The following is a 13,630-nucleotide window of genomic DNA, read 5'->3' as shown; positions in this document are numbered from 1 at the left end:
AGAAGCAAAGTTACAATAAAATGGGGTCGTGGGAACTTGGGAGCTGAAGTAGCTAGAAGCTGAAGTTAAACGAAGTAAACTTAACAAGGGTATATTGGAAGTGCCTTTAGTCGTATATGGAGAGTTCTGTATAAGTGGCACTTATAAATGAACCGAAACAAGCTACGAAAGGGACGCAGAGTCAAAAAAGAGGGGGATAGACGGGAAGGCTTGCTGGGATAGAGGAGTGTAGGGGGTGGGGGGTGGGCTGGGTTAAGGGAAGGCTTGTTGAAACAGCCAGGTCTTGAGTTTTTTCCTAAACGTCAACAGGCAGGGTTCCATTCTGAGATCTGGAGGAATGGCATTCCAGATGGCTGATTCCGCTGTCGAGAAGGCCCGTTCTCTGGTGGCTGTACGAAGGGTGGATTTGGTTGTGGGGGTGCGCAGGGTTCTTTGTAAGCTTCTCTAATGGGTCTTGTAGCGGTGTGGAGTCTAAACGGGATCTGAAGGTCGAGAGGGAGCTGATTGTGAATGGTTTTGTGGATGATGGTGAGGGACTTGTGTAGGATTCTGAAACTTATTGGGAGCCAATGCAGGTTCCTGAGGATGGGTGTGATGTGATCTCCATGGTTGGTGTTTGTCAAGATTCTGGCAGCCGCGTTCTGGAGCATCTGAAGTGGTTTGGTGGTGGAGGCGGGGAGACCCAGTAGGAGGGCGTTACAGTAGACTATCTTGGCAAAAAGTGTGGCTTGGAGGACTGTCCTGAAGTCATGGAAATGGAGGAGTGGTTTGAGTCTTTTTAGAACTTGTAGTTTGTAGAAGCAGTCCTTGGTTGTGTGATTGATGAATTTCTTTAAGTTCAGACGGTTGTCAAGTATCACTCCGAGGTCTCTTACTTGAGTGACCATGGTGTTGGGAGGGGTCTGCGGAGGCGGATCGATATGGTCAGAGGAGATGAGGAGGAGTTCCATCTTGGCTGAGTAGAGGACAAGGTTTAGACTGGTGAGGAGAAGGTTGATAGATTGGAGGTAGTTTTCCCAGAACTTGAGTGTTTTCGTTAGGGATTCTGTTATGGGGATCAGAATCTGTACGTCATCGGTGTAGAGATAATGTTTTCATTTTAGGTTTGTTAGCAGCTGGCAAAGGGGTAGGAAGTAGATATTGAAGAGGATGGGAGACAGTGATGAGCTTTAGGGTTCTCCTAGTGATGATTTGATGCTCGGGGATTCTTTGTTGTTAATTTTAACTTTGTAGCCTCTATTACTGAGGAAGGACTCAAACCATCTGAAGACCGTTCCTGATATACCAATGTCTGATAGGCGATTTAGAAGGATGGAGTGATTCACTGTATCAAACGCAGCCGAGATGTCGAGAAGTACTAGCAAGTATGAGTGTTCTTTGTCTAGGCCCATGATGATATGGTCTGTGAGGGAGATAAGGAGGGTTTCCGTGCTTAGCAATTTGCGGAAGCCGTATTGAGTAGGGCAGAGAATTTTATGGTCTTCTAGGTAGTCTGAACGTTGAGTATTGACCAGTTTCTCCATGAGTTTGGCGACAAAAGGGAGATTAGAGATAGGACGGAAGTTGGTGAGTTCTCTTGGGTCTAGGTTCAGTTTCTTCAGAAGGGGTTTGAAGGTGGCGAAGTTTAGCGTGTCTGGGTAGATTCTTTGCGATAAGGAGCAGTTTATAATATCTGCCAGAGGTTTGGAGATAGTGTCCGGAATCAATAAGAGTAGTTTTGTCGGGATGTGGTCGGGTGGGTGGGTAGAAGGTTTCATTCTCTTTAGTAAGGACTCAATCTCCAAGGAGGACGTAGGTTCGAAGGAGTCTAGGTTAGCTCCAGCATAAGATGAGGTGGCGAAAGGGATAGGAGAAGAAGTTGTGTTGGTGGGGAGGAGTGTTAGAAGGTTGGAGATTTTTTTCTGAAAGAAGGTTGCGAGTTCGTTGGCCTTAGTTTGTGCTTGGTCGTCTGGGATAGCTGGGGCGGTGAGTTTCGTGAGTTCAGAAACATAAGAGAAAAGGGCCTTGACATTGAATCGGAGGTCGTGAATTCTACGGGCGTAGAAGTCTCTTTTTGTACATAAAATGGAGCTCCTGTAGCAGTGGAGGGAGAATTTGTAAGCGGACAATGTAATAGTGCATGGGGCCTTGCGCCATTTGCATTCCTTGTGTCTGAGGTCTTGCTTCAGCTTCTGAAGTTCAGGGGAGAACCAAGGTTGTTTTCTTTTCAGGGCCAGGTTGATTTTTTTGACTGATGGGGGGCATAATTTGTTGGCTATCGATTCTGTGATATTGTGCCAGGAGAATAGGGCTGAGTTAGGGTTTGAAACATCCAGGTTAGGAAGTTCTTTGGATAGGTGTTCGCTGAGGACATCTGAGGCACATGGTTTCCTGAAGTGGATGGTAGATTGGGGGAGGGGAGAGGTCGGACTTTCTTTCACCATGAGGGTGGTGGATATCAATGAGTGGTCTGACCAAGGGACTGGGATGCAGTCAGGAGAGAAAGAATGTGATAGGCCGGAGTTTATGAAGATAAGGTCTAGGGTATGGCCAGCTTTGTGGGTGGGCTTGTTAATGTTTTGTTTAAAGCCCATGGCCATGAGGGAGGTGAGAAAGGCTTTACAGTTGGAGGAGGGCGGCGTTGAATCGACGTGGAGGTTGAAATCCCCCAAGATCTTAGCTGGGGAGTCCGTGTTTATGTATTTTACTATGGATTCTATGAGAGGGTAGGCATCTGTGTCTAGTAGCCCTGGGGGGGCATATACGAGCAGGATTTGTAACTGATTGGATTTGAAGAGGCCTAATTCAAGTTTAGAGGACGTCTTGACAGGCTGTAAAGTGAGCCTAAGCTCTTTTTTGGCTGCTAGAAGAAGGCCGCCCCCTCGTTTTTTTTTTGTCTAGGACGTGAGAAAATATCGTATAGATGTATTGGTAGTTGATTTATCAGGGCTATGTCCGAGTTTTTGAGCCAGGTTTCTGTGATAGCACAGATGTCTGGCTTTGAGCCTAGAAGATAATCATTGAGGATGTGAGTTTTCTTTGTGAGTGACTGTGCGTTGAAGAGAGTTAGTGAGAATAGCGTGAGTCCCAGGATTTGAGTAAGGGGGGAGGTCACGATGGGAATGAGGGTTCTAGTTGAGTGGATCGGGGATTGCAAGGGTGATTTTTTAGGAGAGAGGTGACGGTGATATAGGATGGGGATTGGGTAGGCTTGTGACATGCTTCTCGTGTTGCGGAGCCTGTGTGGGGAGGGCAGGATGGTTTTGCAGTTCCGTCGTGGGGGCTGCGGATGTGGGCAGCTTAGATAGCTGTGGGGGGAGAGAGAAGCGGTGGGGCTGATCTGGAAGGGGCGGAGATCCGGGGAATCGAAAATCAGAGGTGGGAGGCCCAATCACAGGTGCTGGCAAGAAACTTAAACTCAGACGATGACTTGTAACTATGCTTATCTTGCTGGGTTGTAAAATTCATTCTTCCGTAGTAGTCTGGGATATGGGAGGTAGGTAGGAGGAGGCTGCGGTATAGGTGAGAATAGCTCTGGCTGGCAAAACTTCGAGGTAGTTGTTTGATGAGAGATTTCACCAGGAGTTTGCTGCCAGCACCGGTTCGCACGAAGAGGCGCACAAAGGGGCAGGCCCCTTTGTCACGCTCCTTAGGCGCGCGACGCCTGGTGCCGTCGTCTACCCTTTAAAGGGCTCGGGTCGCGCCTTTGCTGATGTCGGGTGGTGGGCGGGGCTTACCGCCGTTCCTTGGGGCGCTTTGGGCTGGGTCAGGGCGCAGGCCGCAGGCCTCGGGAGAGGCCTCCGTAGGTTCCACTGCCCCTGACCCCGATGGGTCCGCACCAATCGCGCAGGGCTGGCCGGCCGGAAAGGGCTGGCCTGGCGCCGTCTTATGCCCTTTAAAGGGCTCGGATCGCGCCTTCACTGACGTCGGGTGGTGGGCAGGGCTTACCACCGTTCCTTGGGGCGCTTTGGGCCTAGTTGCTTTGGGCCATGGTCGCTTTGGGCCGGCTCTACCATGGTGCTTCTAATTTATTCTCAACATATGTTTGGTTCTGGTGGTCCAGTGGGGATCCCGGGAGCCATCTCCCGCTCTCGGGCCATCGGCTACCACTCTAAATGGCTTTGAAAATTGCCCACAGTGTCAATGTTTACAATAAGCACAATACTGACATAGCTACCAATATGGTGGCATTGGATATACTAAAGGGGAAGTAAATATTTATATATTATTGTAGAAGCATCACTATATTGAAAAATTATTTTAAAAAATCGTTTTTTGAACTGGTTACATTTGGTCTCTTTTGAACATTTGTCATGTTCTAAATCCAAAGGGTGGTATGATGGTCCTATTCGAATAAGTTACATTTATTTTGGCGACATTTTGCTAATTTGTTTTTGCAATACATGTTTGATCTTTGATAGCTACCAATATGGACACCATAGATCATTTGCGGGATCTCATCTTGAGAACTATGACTCTGGAGGTTGTACCTCTGAAAGGATATAAAGGGAAAAGAGGTGCTCAAAGATGGGCCTAAAAAAGGTGCAGGGTTTGCACCAGAAGCCCTATGAGATAAGACTTAAGGATTTAAATATGCGTTCCCTACAGGAGAGGAGAGGGGGTATGGTAGAGATATCAGAATGTTCCAAAGCTATAAATACACCAGAAGCAAAACCTTTACAGCGGAACAAATGACCTAGAACAAGAAGGTCACGATATGAAGCTCAAAGAGAATAAACTGAAGAGTAACCAATGAAATATTTCTTCAATAGAAAGGGCGATGGATGTACAGAATGGCCCCTCCAGTGGAAATGGTGGAAGCAAAAACAGCAATAGTGTTTAAGAGACCAAAGGATAAGCAAAGAGGAGCCTTAGTTGCAAAGAAATGCAGGGGAAACCAGAGATCAACTGTTGTTTGTGACACTGCAAAGGGAAGCAAACTGGCCAAACTAGATGGGCTTATGGCCCTTATTTACTATCATATTCCATTTTTTTGTGTTATGGACATGTTCATACTGATATAGAATCACTATGGAAATGGACACAGATTTGAGTGCCATTGTTCATAAGAATATATTACTACTAATGACATCAGCATTAGCACTAATAGTGACCTTGCTAATCACAGGAAGACGGGAGTTTAAGGACTGAGGGTTCAACTCTTTCACTCTGAGGAATGAGACCTTTTAAAATCCCCAGCTTCCGTGGTTATCACAGTCTCTTCAAAAGGAATATTTATAACAACAGACTGATATTTACATAATAGCAACATAGAAACTGATATAAATGGTGTTTATTTTTATAGATATGTCCATACTCATAAAAATATAACATACCTATTTAGACAGTGAATCTTAGTGCCAGTCTTCACAGTAGTGATCATCAATATGAATGTTCATGTAGCATTGCCAGCATTCTGCCAGCCATACAGCATTACTATTAGGACTAGATATTGATAGGAATACTAATTGTAACTCTGCTGACCAAGGAATGATGGGGGTGTTAGTTAGCCCTTCCTACAAGAATGCAAGGGCTTTCTGCTGTTAGCAGGATTATCAGAAATTTCATATGGATATCATATTACCATTAAAACAGAAACTAAATATATTGACATCTATGGTGGGATCTTGTTTCCTTTGGAGATAGGTACAGCCATTAACAGTGACCCAACTAACCATCGGGCCGATTCAGTAAAAGTCGCGGAAGAGTGGGCGAGTGCCCACTCTCCCGCGACACGAGTATATGAACAATGTTCATATACTCGTGTTACCACCCAATAAAGAAATCCATTTGGACATTTGGCTGCTAATCCTGTTTTGTTGCCCTTCCATAGACCATGGCAACCACAACTCACTATTTCATTTGCACTGTTACACCACAAATATTTTTCTCTGGAGGTCATCTCGCAAGTGTGAGAAATACAGGTTGAAAAGGAACATTACACACAAGAGTGGTGAAGGAGAAAGATGCAAAAAAGGATGAAGCCCAAGGGTGAAACAGGAATACTTGAAGATGAAAATAAGGAAAGAAGCATATGAAAAATAGATATGGGGAAAAGTGAAGGGTTGGTAAGAGACTTAGTAACTCTGCTTATATACCTCATATTGATCTTAAAGAAGAGGGAAGAACAGTGGCTAACACAGACTATAGCCATTTCCCCCTTCAAATTAAAGCACACAAAAGCTGTTGATGTATGCAAGGAATTTAACACTTAAACTAGTAGCTCAAGTCCTTTTCTGCTAAGCCAGGAAAGGAGGAATGTCTGTAGTAAAATTAGTTTGACTGCTGCAGTCATTAACTTAAAAAATACATAAATAAAACATCTGAGCCATTGACGCCTGGTGAGATCCAGAGTCCAGTCTCCACCCCCAGGCCCTCTTGATAATATCTGCATCCAAATAAGAATGCACAACTACATCCTTTTTTTTTTTACTTGGGGGTGAGGAATTACGAGAAATCTGTGCCCTGTTGGGGTAGAATGTGATTCCATATTAAGACTCAGTGGTCCCCAAACTACCTTCAGTTCAACTTTGGTAAGGAGTAATCACTTTTCTGATCATCTCATTTTTTTTAAACTGCGAATTAAAAAGTATGACAAAACCGGAAAAATTCCTACTATTAAATAAAATTAGACATATTGCTATTTCTTGCAACTAGAAATCTTCAAGTTTCAGCAGGCTCTTATGTCAGAACAGTCTTGGAACATGCAGGTTCTTATCGTTAATTAGTTTCCATGGAAAAAATAAATACAAGTCAAAACATTTATTTTTCTATTTTTTCACTCTTCAGTAGTTAGGATGCTTAACTCAGGTGGTGGAAAATTGCCCTACAGCAGAAACAATTTAATTTAGAGCAATTTGAACCAATTTGTTTTCTACCTCGGTTTATATACAATGATACATACAGGTAAAAGCAATATAAAAATTCTTACCACGTCTTCTTCTGTCCATGCACAGATATCAAAAGACGGCAGCAACTGCATAAAAAACATGAATTGAAAGATAATACTGCTCCAATTATTATATCCTAATACAACAGTACTCTGGAACTGCTTTTAAATGCCTTTTGGTTTTTAATGATTTATAATTTTCATGGCCTTAAATAAGGAGAGGAAATAGGTCCCTTGTATGCAACCTTACAAAAAAACAAGTCTGTCTTTGAAATCTTATGGGCAGTATATATAAGAAGAGTACATCTGAATAAAGTTAAGTCAAGCAAATATTCTAAACATACAGTTACATCCATAGACTTGATCATCTTCTAATATAAAATATAACACGAGGTAGAATGCAATGCATTTAATCAGTTACTCTGTTTCACTAAAGAGAATAAATCTGACCCAAGTGCCCATTAGCTGGCACAGCACCTTACCAGCAAGGGACTAGTTTGATTCCTGGACCAGGTTCCATATTCCACAGGCCAAGCAGAGAGGAAAGTTTCGGAGCTAGAGAATACAGCTAAGGGTTGTACTCATGAGCACTTACTAAGTAATCTGAACATAGCATCACTTATATAAGGAACAGAGGAAAGAGAGAGACTAACAAATATATCCATCAGGTTTTTATAAGACTGAGTACTTATGGACATATTCATAAGGGTTAGTAGTGGTTTAGCGGCAGATTCTTGTGTTCTGTAACCACTGCCTCCGGCACTCGGCACATAACCTCCTTGAGATGCACTATTTCTGCAGCAGATCTCCTTACTGTCAATATTTTCTGCCACCACAATCAGTCAGTAGCATAACTTTTATCTCCAACACTGTTGGAGATAAGAGTTACACTCTTATACTCTCACCACATACACATCAGATACCTACTGACAAGTAGGTAGGTATCTGATGTGTATGTGGTGAGAGTGTAAGAAAAATACCTCTCAATACTGCATTATAAATGAGATATTTGGATATTGAGCTATGCACCAATCACTGGTGGACAAAAACCTTGACCAACTATATAAAAAACATTTTTCTTTATGGCATCACATCTGGCACAATCATTGCGATTTTTTAAAGAACATTATAGTTATTATTAGACATTTCAATCACTGGGGAATTTCAAAATTAATATAAAGTATAATAGTAACAACCAGCAGAATCACAATCATGAAAATGTAATCAAATAATTGATAGTTATAACATAAATAAAAGGTCTTTGGAGTTTACCTTTTTTATGTAGTACATGGACTTAGTCTAGAGAGAAATTTTGAGCTGCAACAGGTAGTTTACATAGCTGGAAACCCAGAATCAAGCAGTCAATTCATTATTCATTATACCCGGCCAAAGACATTCTTTTTGACCTGGAAGTTTCCTTCTGCTCCTTTGGGCTTATAATCAGAACCACGCTGGGATCTGGCTCTTTGAGCCTTCGTTCACAACCACCAGGGGATTTTTTTCACCTATTTTATATCCTCTTCCAGATTACTTTCGTCCAGTCATTGCAGTGACAGTATTGGCTTCAACAGGGCCTTTCCAGACCCCTGCAATCATGGCCCTAAATCCAGTGTTACCACTGCATTATGGCTCCTTCCCCATCCAGGGACTGTTAACACTACTTCTGCAGCATCCCCTGTCCTGGCTGACTTGAGGAGCTGGAAATTCAACCCAGGTCCCTCCGTATAGCAATGCACAGCACTGCCACTGAGCCATCGAGCTAAGATATTTCTCTGGACTGGATCTGTACATCCCACTTATTGCAAGGAATAAGGTGGTGCATTTGTTTAGAAATACATTAAGCCTCTTGGCACAGGGCTGTGTTAAAATCAGATGAACTTAAAGGATATCATTTATCAAGGTCCAAAGACACTGCACTCTGAAGAGTGAGTAAATCTATACATTTGTGAAGAAATAAAGATTAGGCTAATCACAGGGAAATTGAATAAAGCATCATGATTAGCTTACCTGCAAACTATTATTAATCATTGTTTCCCAATTGTATTCAAAGCTATGGTATTGCTTATCTGTACTGTTTTGTAGAGGTTGCTTTGTATGAATGTTGTGATAAATGAAATAATGATTTTACAGATAATGTACACATTGATTCAAGTGAAGAGACTCTCCTATCCTTCATTATCATCTTGACCCCAAATTTATTGACCTACCATCGTACAAAGGACAGACTGGCTATCGGGCTCTAGGAACACATTCAAGCAGCAATGAAAAGGGAGCGGAAGTAGCATCGCAACACAAACACCTGCATTTCCCTGCTACAAAATTTGTTTTTTAATGCATCAAGTTGCATGATGTTATTACCCTTTTTGTGATATGAATGCCCTCTGACAACTCAGATTGTCAGTATTCAGCATGTCAAAGTATTCCTGAAATTTTCATCACATCAAAGTGAGTCAAAAGCTTACAAAACCCCCCCCCCAAAAAAAAACAACCAGAAAGCATCCTGCTCGGTGGACAAAGCAATGTAATAAAAGGATGATGGTTAGTTAAGAGAAAAATCACTCTGTATCAAACAGCATTTCCCTTTTCAACTTACACTACTACCATGTCATTTGAGGTGCTTAGCAGGACGGCTATTAATACCAAACTTAGCTAATGTGAGTGCTAAAGTCTACAATCCACCCTTTCTGCTCCCTTGTGTTCATTGTGACTGGCAGATATGGTGGTATCACATCAGAAAGGAGCCAAATTAAGCAGGCAGTGACACCAATATAAATCTTTATTTAATTTTGAAAAAGACTAAAAATAGTAGTATTGGTTATACAGATTCATATCTGTTATTCTCTTTCTTAGCTTTCCACCCAAGATTAAAAAGCCATCACTTTACACTAGTAAATTATTCTGTATATATAATTAGTTATGCATATGTTATAATCTCTTCAATCCAACAGCTATAATGGAAAATTTTCATGCGTCATAGAAGTTATTCTATGTATCATTTGTTATTCCAACTCTCCCAGAACCCTGTGACAATATGATAAGTCGTTACTCTTTCTGTATCTGGATCTCTATTCTTGTTTACACTATATGACAGTGCAGGGTTGATGAATCATAAAACAGACCTTGAGTAATCTTTTGGTCAACTCAAAGCAGATTGTGTTCTTACAGACACTTGGCTGTGACATTATTAGTGGAATCAAGTAGTAGGAGAATTTGATAATTGAGAAAATACTTATTTTACACGCAAAATATTCAATAATTTGAAAGAAAATAGCTATGATTTAAGTAATACATTTTTAATTTGAAAGTGGAAATGGCTCTTCATTAGCAGAATGAAATAAAGTCCTGTATTTGCATGTTTAACTTATTTTTGGTTCTCTAAGAGACTAAAAAACATGCTATACTCAGTCACTACACAATGCTTTAACAGCTGACTTTTAACATGGCTTACATTAGTAAACAGGCCCCATTCGCTGTAAAGTGTGTTCATGCACATTATCATGTGGTAGCACACCTTAGTAAATCAGCCCTTTATTTCTCAAGTTTAATCCCCTAATGAGGAAAAAAAAAACATCTCAACTTGCCAATGTACTGATGATTTTTGCATTTGAAATCAAATGAATTACTTTATATCAGAGAATTCAAATTATTAAATATTTTAAAACAAAGAGAAAAGATTCTGGAGAGAAATGAATCCCACCAGTAATCTGTGTTACCTCGCAAGAAACCTTGGCAAAAATTGAATAAACAGGTTCTATTTTTTTTTTTTTACGTGTACGTAAAACGCATGACATTTTCATCCCTGCTCTGCACAATGGATAGAGTAAGAAGACACGATTATTACACTTTGATGGTTTATTATGGACTTTTCCTTTAAGGACTGAAGGGCCCTGTGTTACTGCATAGCAAACTACTTGTATCAGAAACAGATTTGACAGGAGCAGAAATTATTAAAAGTGTACATGGTGCATAAGCATATGCAGGAACTAGAAAATAATCAAAATAACAGAATTTTTCAGGATTGCATGTGACTGTACTTGTTCAATATTCTACTTGCTGTGATATACACGTGGTTCTATTTTCAAAAGGATTTCTCCCACGCTGAGTCTACAGCAAAATCCTTTTGAAAATAAAGCCGGTCTTTCCAGATGTTTTTTTCTTTTAATCATAAAAGGCAAAAATCTAAAGGATGCATTCTTCATTCTGTGAATTTAACTAGAAAATACAGGCAACCACTATTCAATACCTTCATGGTTACAGAGAACACACGGATTCAGAAACATTTACTGTCAAAACGTTTATTGCAAAATAGTGGCGCAGAACAAAGAGAACACAAAATAAAAGAAGTTCACATCATTTTTCATGATACCAAATAAAAGAAAAGGTGACTACACTACAGTTTTGCACTGGAAAATCAAATTCATACTTCACCATAAATTAAATAGGATGCAATATCTCAAGGGCTGTGAAACAACACAATCTTAGCGAACGAGCAAATTTCTTTTTTTATACCAAAAGACAATTTCCTTGTATAAGCTTTGGGTTTTACACTTTCCAGGTGAAAAGGATGGGGCACAAAGTTTTCTAGACAGTGGAAGTATTTTTGTTCATTGCTCATAAACTGCTACATCTGTGACATAAACCTCACTATTTCTTATTATTCTTCACTAAATCTTTTCAAGAACGCAAATGCTATGCGTGCAGCAGCACCTGACATTAGAAGTGGTATAACATTAACATCAACTACAGTGTTTGTCATAGGCAGTTGGAACACCTATTTTCTAACTGAATATTTCCATATAGCAAGAAGTCCCATCTTGTGGTTCTCACTGCAGGCTTAGAGTCCTGTAGTTTTACAGGTTTTATTAGTACTGACTTGTTAAGTTTGAGAAAAAAAATTGCTTCAGGTAAAAGGCCTACCTATCTGCATGAACACCAAGAGATAAATAAGTTTGGTTGCAAAGGCAAACCAAAATGTTAAATTGGATTCAAAAGTGGCCTTAGTACAGAAACAGGGTGCACCTTAACATTTAACTAGACTGCAGTAACTGATATGCTAAACCTTGAAGGATTACTTTATGTGCACACAAAATCCGAATGGTTATGAGAGGCTTTCATATAATTTCTTTCTTGTCCAAACTACAAAGCAAAGGTGACTAGTTCGGTTGCTCAAAGGGTACTAGTCTGAACCAAGAAGAGATGTTCACACTTTTCCAGAAACATATTCAATCATGATCTTCGGCTCCCCTTTCATTGTCTTCTAAAATCCAAGGGTGACATATAATTCCTTTTAGCATTCTCAGACGGGAAGAAGTGTCCAGTATACTTTGTAATAAAGACATCTGGATGGCTGCTGCCCTCATCTTATTTCATCTATATTAATATCATTACTTTTAAATACAAATAAAACAGATACAATAAATCAAAGACTTGGATTAAGTGTAAGAAACAGACCAAGCTTTTATCCATCTATAAACTCTATGGGCCAGATTTAAGTTTCGGACAAAAGCAGGGGGGTGGATACAGAACATCTACAATTCAGTTTGTTTCCATAATTTTGAATAAATTTGTGCGATTGCCATGTTTGTCCAACTGGATGCATAGAAATTAAGGACAATAAACAAGTGGTAAGTGAAATAAAATAATTAGACTGAATTAATATATTTGGGCCTAGCTTTCAAGAGCTGTATTTCCTTTGTGCACTAACCTGATGAAGAGAGCTTAGCTCTCAAAAACTAGTCACAAATATATTTTTGGTAGACTAACTTAATATATCACGCACAACTTGTTTATCTGTTGTACAGTTTTGAAACAGCATATCTGCTGCTCCAGGATTTAGTTTCCTGGAGCTTCTGTAAAGGAACAAAATTCCTCAGAAAACAAATCATACAAGCAAGTCCGTGTGTAAAATCTGCTGCAAGACATTTGTCCAAAATGCCAAATTTAAGAATTGGGCTTTCACTCCAAAGTACTTCTGTACAATTTTGTGTTTGCATTTTTCTCTGGAAGATTTTACTTTCCAGAGGTCCCGGGAAATGAAATCCTTGGCCAAACTAAAATGCTGTTTCAAAATTCAAGCAAACTTTTTATTGTACTTATGGCTAAAACGTAAATGTGGCCTTGTGACTCTGGAGAGAAGGGCCAGAGGTGCTAGTTAGATTCCTGAAAACATTAACTTGCCTTATTGTTATCTCAATTACTTCCCCTTTGGATCTTACGCTCCTTTTTTTGTTCTGATGTGTTTTATCTCTGGTGCTTTATACGTTTCTGGAATGAAATGTATGTACCCCTTATGGTAATAATCTGTCTTTCTAAAACTAATTTCCAAAATCCATTCTTCAGTCATTTTTGCTATATTTATGCTTTGTATGTATCAAAGTGGTGCTTGCATAGAGTTTTAAATTCCACTAAAGACCATAACAGCTCTCTTGATTTTATTTCCATTGGAAATGGTGGAAGGAGCCAACTGGGAGGAGCTTTCTAAAACTCAGCAGCATTAATATTTCACTAGAAATAAACTATTCATTAGAATGAAAGAGAAGAATCTTTTCAATTGTCAACTGACTTATCTAAAAAACTCCACTGCTTTATGTTGCCGGGATATAACAGTTTTAGATCTCTGACGAGGAACTGGTGGAGAATCTGCTATCTGCCAAACTGTATAATCCATAAAACTGCATTGTTAAGCAGCTTCAGAGATCATTTTAAACTTCACTTGGGCAGTTAATGGCCCATAACATTGTCCACAACACATAGCTTGGGCAG

General features: G+C 40.2%; 1 protein-coding gene across 1 annotated transcript in view; it reads right to left on the bottom strand.

Moving 5' to 3' along the window:
* Window positions 1–13,630, bottom strand: part of MAP3K20 (mitogen-activated protein kinase kinase kinase 20) — a 492,577-nt gene that overhangs the window by 119,512 nt on the left and 359,435 nt on the right. The window contains exon 12 of the mRNA XM_029605800.1: window positions 6,911–6,955. Within this exon, the coding sequence (XP_029461660.1) occupies window positions 6,911–6,955 (45 nt within the window). The remainder of the gene's footprint in view (window positions 1–6,910; window positions 6,956–13,630) is intronic.

The sequence above is a fragment of the Rhinatrema bivittatum genome, chromosome 6 (assembly GCF_901001135.1).
Source record: "Rhinatrema bivittatum chromosome 6, aRhiBiv1.1, whole genome shotgun sequence".
Taxonomy (NCBI): domain Eukaryota; kingdom Metazoa; phylum Chordata; class Amphibia; order Gymnophiona; family Rhinatrematidae; genus Rhinatrema; species Rhinatrema bivittatum.
This window is presented reverse-complemented; position numbering and strand designations above follow the sequence as displayed.